At 51.8% G+C, this 11809-nt stretch overlaps 1 protein-coding gene across 1 annotated transcript in view; it reads right to left on the reverse strand.

The window, feature by feature from the left end:
• Positions 1 to 11511, reverse strand: part of SRRM4 (serine/arginine repetitive matrix 4) — a 163872-nt gene extending 152361 nt beyond the window's left edge. Inside the window, exon 1 of the mRNA XM_056131027.1 lies at positions 11314 to 11511. Coding sequence (XP_055987002.1) covers positions 11314 to 11444 — 131 coding nt within the window. The 5' untranslated portion in view covers positions 11445 to 11511. The remainder of the gene's footprint in view (positions 1 to 11313) is intronic.
• Between the last annotated feature and the right edge of the window lie 298 nt (positions 11512 to 11809).

Here is an 11809-nt window from a genome sequence, read left to right on the forward strand (position 1 = left end):
GTGATTTTAGGCAAGTTACTTCACCTCCCTGTTTTTTAATTTTCTCATTTACAAAATGGAAGTTGCCATAATACCTAACTATCTCAAAGGATAGTTGATATGTTGTGAATAAAGCACTGTGTTTAGGCCATCCAGTAAATACTCAGAAGCTATCTTGAAAACCAGCTGAAGAAGTTGAAAAACTGACACTGATGAGGCCAGAGGCAGGTAAGTAAACCTGGGCATGAAGAGACCTGGTTTCTGATTCACTGTGTGATACCAAGCAAGTGTCTTTCCCTCTTTGAGTCTCCTTTTCTCCATCGACAGCATGGAGAATGGAAACCTTGAGTTCTGAGATGCTGGGTGGCAGATGTCATTCTGTGACATGACTTCACCATGTCACCCTTCTCTTTTCTTATTATCAGAATTGTTATTTTTTTAAAAACATTTTATTAGTGAATCACCGTGAGGTAGTTACAGACTTACAAACTTTCGTGCTTGCATATCAGTCATACATGATTGAGTACCCATCCCTCCACCAGTGCCCATTCTCCACCACCAATGATCCCAGAATGTCACCCTTCTGAGTCTCATCTATAAAACCAGAATAAATGGACTTTCCTGTCTGGCTCCCACATGGAACTCCAAGCAGGGCGAGGTCTCAGACCTGGGCTCCTGTGGCCTGTGTCTCAGCAATCACAGTACCACTAACGGCTGCTTGTGCCTCCCCATCGAGCAGGTGCAGAGAGCGTCTGAACTCTGCCCAGGTCCCTGTGACCCCTCCCACGCTGTCTGCAGTAAGGGGACACCCTGCCGGGAAACAGAGTCCCTGTTTGCACTGCCCAATCCCTTTCCCCCCAGGAAAGTAGACGTGGCCAGTTCACCTGCCACCTGGCCAGCTGGCCCAGCCTGGGGGACTGGCCCAATAAAAGCCTCCTCTGAAACTGGATCCCAGAAACAGCCAGGGCTGCTCACCTGCTCTGCTAGCCCAGGCAGGACAGATGGACAGGCAAGAGACTCCTCTCCGTAGCCTGTGGGCAGCATATGCCGGGGGAGGTCTTGGAGTCCAGATCTCCCTGTGTATGGAGGGGGTGTGGGCGTGGGTGCAGGGGGCCAGGGGGCAGGCGTGGTGTCTGGTCACCTGGTCCCAGCAGAGAAGTTCAGAGCCAAGCTTGACATGAGGCCAACACTTCACTGAACCCAGACCTCAGCCAGGCTGCCTCTGGGCACCACGCTCTGTGGGCCTGGGTCTCCTCTTCTCCAAATGAGGAGCCGAGTGAGACTGTGGGTTCTGAGGGTCCGCAGGTCTCAGACTTCTCTCAGAGCAAGAAAGTCTGGGACTGGAAGCCCCATGTAGGTACAGGCATTTATTTATGTGGTGCTGCTCTTCCAATGCTTCACACCACCCACAGGTGAAGCGAGGAGCTGATCTCGTCTCCAAGGTTCCCTTGGCTCCACACTCTGAGGCTGTGTGTCATCTCTGTGCTCTGTGCGTCTCTGTGCTTCCTCATCCACAGCAGGAGTTGGGCCTCATGTGGCTCACTGCAGCTCATTCATTCAGTCATCACTCAAAACGCCACTGTTCTGGGCACTCTAGCAACGAAGTGGGTAGACTAGCTCCATCCTCGGGGATGCAAAGGATTCCCATGCAGATTAGAGGAGTTTATGCTGCTGCTTTAGAATATCACCAGCTTGTGTGGTTCAGACTAGGGGGCGTGCAATGGATGAGGGGAGGGGAAACGGTTAGAGTTCATGTGTTTACCTAACATGTGCTCGCACCCCCTCCACCCCGCCATGGAACTGGGTGAAAATGAGACAGAGGGAGCAAGGATCCATAGTGCCATCCTCACGAGGCTGGTGGCCTGTTAGGAGAGGTCTCTTTCCAAAGAGCTCACAAGAACAGAAACTTACAAACATGTTGAGAATTAACCAAAGAAGTTAAGAAAGGTAAGAAAGCCTGTCATTTGAGAAACAACCTCGCCTGGAGCACTGTGGAAGGATTCCCCACAAAGAAGTGGCACTGGAGCCAGAGTCAGAAAATGGAGTAGATGCAAATTAGAGCCTGGGTGACTGGCAGAGCCTCCTTTTCTGGCATGTGCAAAGGTCCTGTGGCAGGAAAATGATGAAACATTTGAATAACTGAAAACCATGAAACGTTTGAAGGAGTGGGAAACAGCTGGAGCCGAGAGAGTGATTGAGGGGCAGCGTTTTCTAAGTGATCATGGGGAGGTGTGTAGGAGCAGAACTATGCGGAGATTTAATTAGGGCATTAATTTGTTCTGTGGGCTGGAGCGATAGCACAGCAGGTAGGGCGTTGGCTTGCACAGAGCCAACATAGCCAACCCAAGTTTGATTCCTCTGCCCCTCTCGGAGAGCCCGGCAAGCTACCGAGAATATCTCGCCCGCACGGCAAAGCCTGGCAAGCTACCCGTGATGTATTCGATATGTCAAACACTGTAACAAGTCTCACAATGGAGACGTTACTGGGCCCGCTCGAGCAAATCGATGAACAACAGGAGGACGGTGACAGTGATTCGTTTGTTCTGTATTCTACACACAGAACAGGGTAATGGTGGAGGCCTTTCAATGTAAGGGGGGAGAGAAGAAGAGAGGATTCATATGGTCTGACTTGATTTTCAAGGAGGTTCTTCTGGCTCTGGGTAGAGGGCAAAGAGGACCAGGAGGGGAAAGACTGCCTTTCTGAGGGCAGGTGAGACGGATATAGAACCAGGAGGTGCAAGGCCAACGCTGATTACACAGTGAACAAGGCATGCGCAACAGAACGCATATCTTGAATCCACACTCAGGGCCAGGAAGTCCAGCAACTAGCTGGATTTAGAAAGAAGCTGAGTTCAGATCCCGTGATCTCCACACTAACAAACTTTGTAACCTCAGGGCTGGAGAACTCAGCTTCTCCTTTTCTACCTAGTATATTAGAACAGAAGTGCATGTGTCATAAAGGGTCCCCGGAGCATTGCCAGGGGTGATTCCTTAGCCCAGACCTCAGAGAAAGCCCTGAGCACAGCTGGGTGTGACCCCATCTCATACAAAATAAATTAAATTGATTATATAGTTGTTTTATATTTTGCATACTTTTCCATAAACGTTAAATAAAATATGGTTACTGTGGAAGAAAAGAAAACTAAATAAATATAAACTTGTTTTATTAAAAAAAGAAAATAAAAAAGAAGTGTATGTGTTCCGAGCTCAGGATTCTCATCCCCATCCAGCCTCTCAGCAGCTACATGCCCTAGCGCAGGTGACTTTCACTTCCAGAGTCCTGGCTTCCCCATCTGCCATCAAGGTCTTGAAAATCCCTCTCTCTAGAAGTGACTCTAAGGATGGAATTATGGCAACCAGTGAGCTGTGTTCAGCAGAGACCTGGGTCTGGGCTGACACACAAGGCCTCACCCACAAACACCCCAGGAAACACACGCCCCAGGTCCAGATGGAAACGCTCTTTCCACTGGAGAGGTAACTGCCTTGTAAAATTCCAGCTCACTTGCCTGAGCTTAACTTTCAAGGCTGCCAGCGCACCCTGATTCGCTGGCGTCTGTGCTCTGCACAGCCGACTGCAGGACGGGAGCCCTGGGAATCTGGCAAGGCAGGGATCCTCCTGATGAGAAACATTTGCGTCCAGAGGATCTTAATATTTGTTTTGCACAGACACACGTAGACGTGAATTACTTAATGACTGTTTTAGGGTTCCGCATTGTTCCTGTGTTGGGTTTGGCTTTGTCTAAATGACATCTTAATTCCGTGTTTTATTTCACGGATCTCCGCACACAGGCTGTGGCATATGGGAGCTCCCTTAGCAAAATTTCAACTGGAGATGGGGGGGGGGGAGCACAGACCCCAGTGTGGAGAGGGGAACTTCAATATGAATAGGAGAGACAAACCCAAGTTTTCCTGCCTGACACAGAAGCAAGATTTGCCGCCACTATTTGGAAGTCTAAACAGGGTCCTTTTCAATTTCCTAATCTGATTGATCACAATCAGAGAGATTGTAAATTTCATGCTTATCCAGAACACGCAGAGGGACCCAGCCGAGCTTCTGACATGGCTGTTCAAAGTCATCCCTGGCTGCATTAGAGCAGGGAGGGAAGAGGAAGGAGAAGTAGAGCAGGTCTGAGTCTGCTAGAAAGCAGGGGAACCCCCCCCCCCAGGATCCCTAGTTTAAGAACACATGGGAAATCCTGACCGGGATGATAAAGCCTGGCTTGATCTGCTTCCTACCCACAGCTCAGTGGACCCTCCTGGTCCTCTCTCCACCACTCACTGTTCCAGCAACATCAAACTCCCATACACAGGCGATGTGCCCAGCACAGAGCCGTGGTGGCATGTGGCTTGCAGGTCTGATGCCCACACTTTCCCCCACTGATCATTACAGTTTTCCTCCTCCCTTCATCTAGATCTCGGGCCACTTCATCCGAGAAAGCAGCTCCCATCATCCCCTTCAATCTCTTTCCCCTGGTTTATTCTTCTTGAAAGCACTCATCACCAACTGACCTGACTCCATTTATTTATTTGCTTCCTATTTTCCCCCAGGAGAGAAGGGACTTGACTATATGCGGCTCTGTCTAGTAGGAGTACAACAGAATTGTGGAAGGGATGGATGGATGGATGGATGGATGGATGGATGGATGGATGGAGAGGTGGATGCAGAGGAGAGGGATGGATGGACAAATCGATGGAGGGATGGGTGGGTGGAGGGATGGAAGGAGGGTTGGAGGAAGGGAGATATGGATAGAGGGAGGAAAGCACACCCTTATTTTCCAGCCACATGTAGCTCCTCGCATTCAGTGTATATGGTCCCCTGTGTGTTATATTTTTCAGCCATTCCCATGCATGGGCTCATGCCGATTGCTTGCTCCGGGAATGCAGCATGGATTTTGTCATCACTCGAGCTAGACCATGAAGGACAAGAAACCTAATGGCCCACACAGGAGCCTGCACGCCTGAGCCAGGGCGGAGCATCAGAAATGTTCTATTCCATGAGCAGTTTCTTTCCAAGGTTCCCCTTCACAAGCCAGCGGCTGACAGCTCCCTAGGAGATAATTTTTCTCCGGGGAGTTTAACCTGTTTCTCCTCCTGGGAAAAGCAACCAGGGTCTCCTCCTTATCTTGAGACCCTTCAGAGGCCCCATGTCACTCATTCTGTTCGTTCTTTGCATGTGAGGCAAAAGAAAAAAATCGTTCCCATTTTACAGAACAGATCACCGAGGAAAACCTCATGACTGGGAAGCAAGGGGCTGCATGGTGTGGGGTGGCTCTCACTCTCTTCAGCTAGCCACCTCCCCCCTCTTAAGTGCCCCTCAATACTCAAGTCTTAAGACTGTCTGCATTTCCCCCACCCCCGTCCCTGTGACACTAGACTGACTCTTAAAGAGAACGAGGGCTTCATTCATCATTTCCTCCCTGATGGACCTGGTTCACAACAGTAATAATAAATACAATCATTTCTGATGCTGATGGAGCACCGCCTGTGCCAGATGACGCTCGCCAGCCCCGAGCTCATTCAGTCCGCACAACAGCACTGGGAGGAGGCTGCTATTATTAGCCTCATTTTAGGGATGAGGAGACTGAGATGGAGAAGGTCAGGGTGCTGGCCAGGAGTCAGAACGCCGCTAAGCACTGGCAGACAGTTTGGAAAGCGAACATTTCTGCTGATGGGTCAGCCATGGGGACCAATCTGAGGCTGACTGGTATCAAACCCGTCTTGGAAAAGTGAACATGGGGCACTGCACTGGGCAAGTGGTTGGGCCACGGAACCCGAAATATTACCCAATCCTCGGGTAAGGGGCTTTAACTCTCTGCTGGTTCTTGTTCTAGAAGGCACTGGTGATGGAGATCTTGGTCTATGCCAGGCTCAGTGCTCATGCTGGGGCAAATGGTCTCATTCACTCCTCACCACGACCCCAACAGATGGGAGGTGTAGCAACTGATGCTCAGGGGGGAAAAGTAACGAGTAGATTCCAGAGCTGCAGAGGAATAAAGCAGGATCGCTGCCCGGGGGGATCGGACCATAACCCCTGGATCACTCTATCTTTTTTGGGGGGGGTCAGGATTTCAAATCCAACCCAGGGCTTCACACATGCAAGGAAAGGCCACTGAGTCCCTTCCTCTGCTGCAGGGCCCAACTTCTTTCTTTCTTTCTTTCTTTCTTTCTTTCTTTCTTTCTTTTTCTTTCTTTTTTTTTTTGCTTTTGGGGCCACACCTGGCAATGCTCAGGGCTGACTGCTCTGTGTTAAGAGATCACCCCTGTCAGTATTTGGGGGACTATATCGAGATTGAACCCAGGTTGGATAATTCTAATGCAAGTGTCCTATCCGCTGTCCTATTGCTCTGGCTCCAAAGGGCCCCCAACTCTTAACCATTCTACTTCCTCCAGCTCTGACAGTTTCTCGAACGTCTGAGACAGTCTGAGGACCAAGCAAGGTAAGGGATTCTGGGTTTGAGACCCTTTCTGGCCAATTCCTTCCTTGCCAGAACAAATCCAGACACGTTAGTATCACGGATATTTCTTTACAACACATTGTGCCCTTGTGGCATGCCCAGGGTGCTCACAGGGGAACACAACGGGAGTGAGGCTTCCCAGGATGGTGGCGCTCTACAAACGGAGCTGGAGTTCACAGAAACTCGCCGGTCAGTCCCACCTACTGTCCTGTAACTGCTGACCTCTACTCACCCACCCAATCACACATGTGTATCTAGGGGGGCTCATGCAGACTCCTTAGGGTGCTCCTCCCAAGTGGTTGGTTCTGAAGCCCCAGGATGTCATGACTGGGTGAGGCCAGGACAGCCGTCCTCTGCAGTTGGTTTGCACCGGACAACATTGTTCAATCAATACCTCCAACTTTCACTGAACAGCCATTGTTCTGTACAATAATGCAGAGGTGTTATCAATGACTCCCCTCCAACCCTACCAGACCCCACTGACCCCTGTGTACCATTAAACAAATTTCACCTTTCAGAACGAGGAAGACTTGCTTCTAGATAATAACTCACTCCCTTCCCAGAGAGGAAAAAACAAACAAATGATCCTCTCTGGCCAGGGCGGGCATGGTCAGGGTGGGCATTTTTGGTGACCCTAGGCACAGAGGTCTTTAAACACAGGCTATCTGCAGATTGCCTCTCAGTTGCCCCTCAGCTCCAAGGGCAGAGTCAGCACAAATGTACTAACTGACCTCTTGGCACCAAGAGGAGACTTGGACGAAATGGTTCAAAGGCATTTTCCCTACCTTATAATTTGGCTGTCTTCCCCCTTTCTGCAGTAAAATCACCCATAGTTTGGAATTTATGGGCTTTTGGACAGAGACTGGGCTAAAGTCTTGCTTCTGAACTTCATTCTGCATAGAGAGGATTTTTGGAGGAAAAGAATGTCTTGCCTAAAGATTTGCCAAAGGAAGGCTTTTCTCTTGCAGGAGGCAGCCTTCTCCTGTCTTTGAATCAGGCTTCTGCATCCACAAATTGTAGGCACAATTCAAATCATACTTGCCAATTCATTACATCTGTAGCTACTATCATCAGTTCCTTACTATGGACCTCAAACATTACAGTCTCCAATAAGAAGGGTGGGTAAATCTAAACTTCTACTGTACAAACTTTTCTGAACTAAACTGTTAACAAAAAGGATGAGTTAACAGCAAACAAAAATAATTGCTGTGTTCATGTGTGTGTGTGTGTTGGGGGGTGCGTGTGTGTGCATGTGTGTACAAAGGGTTTCTTCTCACACTTAGTCAGTGTTTTCCTGACTCATGCTGGCTCTCTTCCAACAGGGCTGCTAGGTTGCAGACAGATTATGGTGACCCCCCACATCCTGAGAGGGTCCCTGTTAGAGTCTTCATCTGAGAAGGGCTATGCCCAGCAACCCTTTCACTCCTGCTACAAACTCTAAATGACAAGGTCTGTTTAGACAGGCTCAAGTTAGGAATTAACACTGGGGTTGTCCAGGAGTTTGACAATCCAATCTCTAGACTGGCTGTGCATGGCCTGCTCTCTAGAAACCCAGACGATAAGGAGGTCACACCCATCAATATTGCATCCAGATCATCCTTCACCACTGCCCGACAAGAGACAGCTCAGAAAGTGGCTCACCTGTCCCTGGAGAGAATTATGGGACAACCTCACCCCACCTCCTGAGTTTTTATTTCATCTAAGACAGCTAAGAGTTAGTATCCCTGGTGTTCTGTCTGGCTGAGCTGTCAGCATCACTGGGGGAGCCACAGATAGACCTGAAGACCTGGGGGGAGTTGTTGGTTTTCGGTCCATAAGTATCTTATTATGTGACCTCAAACATTATGATTCCCAGCAGGAGGGGTCTAAAAGGGGTCTTCGGCTGTACAAATTTTGAGTCCTGAGCTGTTCATTTTCAAAGCCGCATCTAGTAAAATATCCCCATGCGTCACACTCCGTGGGAAGTGCTCTCCCTGACTCAGTCCTCTGCCGGAGGTAGCTGACTCCTAGGCAGGGACCCAGGTCCCACTGAGCTCTTAACCGTTATGATATATGACCTCCCACTCAATTCTCCTGCTCTGACATTTGAGTCCGACATCTGCTTGCAAGGTGATACATTATCAAGCTATGGCCTCATCCAGTACGCCTCCAAGAGGGGGAGAGAAGAGGTGGGGGCAGACAGCAGAAGGTTTTGCCGGCGTGATAGTTGTAGGATGTGTGGTTATAGTTATGGAACCAATCGATGGAATGTTCTCCTCTGTCTTGATACTAAATTATCTTCAGGAATAGACTTAAAAGATCCCACAGAAGTGTGTTCGGGCGGGGGCGGGGGGTAGCCTTGGCATTTTTATCCTCTTGTCTGCATGGAGGGTGGGGGGGGGGAGTTATCTGCCCATCCCCCATCTCCCTGCAGCTAGCTCTGGGCCAGCTCTGCTGACCGGGAAGCTGTGCTTCACCCATGGAACTAAACAGCATTTCTGCTGAGACTAAGTCCCCAGACAGCCCCTAGAGGAAGCCACCGGTCCCCATGGGATGCTCTGCTAGGATCGTTGTCCCTTTCCTTCCCCAGAGCTCTTCTTTAGAAACGTGAGGCTTTTACTCCCAAGTCCAGAAGATTAGAAACAAGATATAAATGGACCATGCTGGATGGGGGGGGCTGGGGGACAGGGGGAGAGAGAGAGTGGAGACGATTCAGGTTTAGGTGAAAATGAAAATGACTCAGGCTTGAGGGCCAGTCTGGGGAGACAACTGCATCCCAGCGTTTCTCAGAACACTTGAAGACAAACGTTGCCTGCTTCTGATCTAGCCAAATCAGGAGTTCTGGCTCAGAAACGAGAACCCACTCGACAGAGAGGCCACACCTGCCTCCCAAGTCCTGAGGAGGACCCTTTGAGAAGCACATCCATCAGGGACTTCTGGCTCACATTTGTAGCTCAGAAATGACTCCAGCTGGAAGGAGACCCAGGACAGGAAAAGACATCACGAATGAAATGACATTGGAGTGGCAAGGATCAAAGCTGGGGTGGATCTGATTGGGATTTTTATAGTCAGGAGCACTGGGACACCTTGTGAGGGGTCCAGATGCTTGAGACGGGGTCCAAGAAAAGGGCAGGAGAGCAACAGACCTACAGGCAGTGGGTGAAGGGACCCATCCAATAGCCCTTAGGAACAGTTGGGGTTTTTTGTTTTTGTTTTTGTTTTTCAGAATTCAAATCGCCCCTCTCCATCCAATCTGCCCTCCTCTCTCTGCAGCCCTGAAGCAGAGAGTATTTCTGGGATCAAATGCCACACTTCTAGTTTCTAACAAAATTTCCTCTCACCCCTTGAGCAAGGGCATCCTCTATGTGGTCAAAATAGCGACTGATTCTCCAATAGTTGGTGCACGGCCCAAGGGGCATGGGAGGCAGGAGCCTAGGAAGCTAAAAAAAAAAAAAAGCTCAGATGTCAAAACTGCCTACACCGCGCCTCCTTCCAAACAGGGAAACAGCAGCTTGTCATAGTCTTCGGGGTTCTGGAACCCCCACCCGTGCCTGGTCAGAGGACCTTACCTCCTTCTCACCCCTAACACCAGCCACTGCCACGTGCCGCCTGCGACAGCCCATTCCGGCATGACTCCACCAGAGCCCAATGGGGGACAGGGCACCCATCTTCCCAAGACCTGTCCGAGCCAGGCTGCCCCCAGAAGAGAAGTTCTCTGGTCCAAAATATCTTCCTTCTCTTTGATGTCTCCACCCTCTCCAACCCATCATCCACCAGCACCCCGCCAGAAAGTTCGGGTTCAGCTGCTCCAGCAGGCTCCCTGTCCAAAACGCTTTCCCAGACGTGTTTCCCATCTACTCCCTGATGTAGTCTGCCAGCCTTGATCAATCCCCGGAGTGGGCTCGCCTAGCTCTCTTCTCGTTCGCTCTCCCACGGAACCACGCCTCCATGCACGGCAAGATCTAAGTTTCCGTACTGCCTCTGACAGAGGGCACAGCCTCCTTCTTCTCGTTCTCAAACTCCTCGCGAAGGACGGACTTGTGAAGACAAATTGAAATTTTCTGTCTCAACATGCTTCTCTTTGCCCCTACCTCCCCTCCATGCTACCCGCCTCCCTTATCTTCTCTTTCAGCCTCTTTCATTCCTTTCTTTAGCCTCACCAGCCCTCTAACCATCAAAACTCAAGCATCTGATCCAAGTTCCCCCGAAATCCTTTATTTTGTGGAAGGGGGTGGGTGGAGAAAAACCAAAGAAATTTCTGTCAAGATCTTCTTCGCGATCTTGGCTCCCTCCTCTCTGACCTGTGCTGGGGAGGCTGGAGAGGAGAGGATTTGGCAGCCGGCGGCAGCAGCCAGCCAGGCACGGAGGAGGGTGCTGGGTAGGGTGTATTTGAGGGAACAGCATATGGGCTTTTGTCAAAACGTTCCGAGCTCCCTAGCTTCGGAGCGGAGCGTGAGAGCATGCCTTTCCCGGGTTGCGGCTGCAATGAAAAGACGCCGGCTTTTTTCCCATCCTCTCTCCCGGACCACGCTCCCGGCCACCTCAAGCTGCCCTGGCGGTGCCCGCTCGCCCACCGCTGTCTTCTGGGCTCTCCCATCCCCAGAAAAGTTTCTCCGGCAAGTCAGGTTCCACCTACACCGCCCACCCCACGCAAGCTGCCAGCTCAGCAGACCGCTCCGAGTGTGTCGCGTTCCCTAAAGTGTCGCTTCCCTTCCCTCCAGCTTGCAGCTCAGCCCCGAGTTCCCCGATGCTCCCGCGGGAGAGGACGCAGGAGTCACGGGGGACGGGAGGACAGGCAGGCGCGCCGGCCGCGGGGAGGTGGGGGGACACTCTGAGGGGCGCTGGCCAGGCAGAGGGCACCGTCCGCCCGCGTGTCCCCTCTTGGCCAGGGGGTCCTTACCTCGGCAGCGGCTTGCGGGCCGTGATGCTGGCGACAATGATGCTCTCGGGACGCGGCGTGGCCACGGCTTTAAAGGTGCCTCGCCAGAACTTCTCAAAGAGCTGCTTCTCGCCCTGCTGCACGCTGGCCATGGCCTCGGCCGCGGGACCCTGGCGCCAGGCGCTGTCCGGAGTGCTGAAACGCGCCTCTCGCGTTCTTCTCTTTCTTTCTTTCTTTCCGCCTCTCGCGGCCGGGCAGGCGGGCGGCGCGGGCTGGGGCGCACGGCCGGGCTGGCCGGGCGCTGTCCGCGGCTGAAAGCTCCACCGAGGTGCGGAGCGAGGGACGAGATGCGGCTTCGAGGCTGGAGGACGGGGCCCCGCGGGGTGCGGGGGGACCGAGGCCGGTCCGGCTCCTCGCCCTGGGGCCCGGCTGGCGGCGCAGCAGGGCCGGGCCCGGCGGGGTCGGCGGGGCGTTGCGTGCGCGTGTGAGCTCAGGCGCGCCCGGGTTTTGTCTCTCG

This window comes from Sorex fumeus, unplaced genomic scaffold, assembly GCF_029834395.1.
Source record: "Sorex fumeus unplaced genomic scaffold, SorFum_2.1 ptg000083l, whole genome shotgun sequence".
NCBI lineage: Eukaryota > Metazoa > Chordata > Mammalia > Eulipotyphla > Soricidae > Sorex > Sorex fumeus.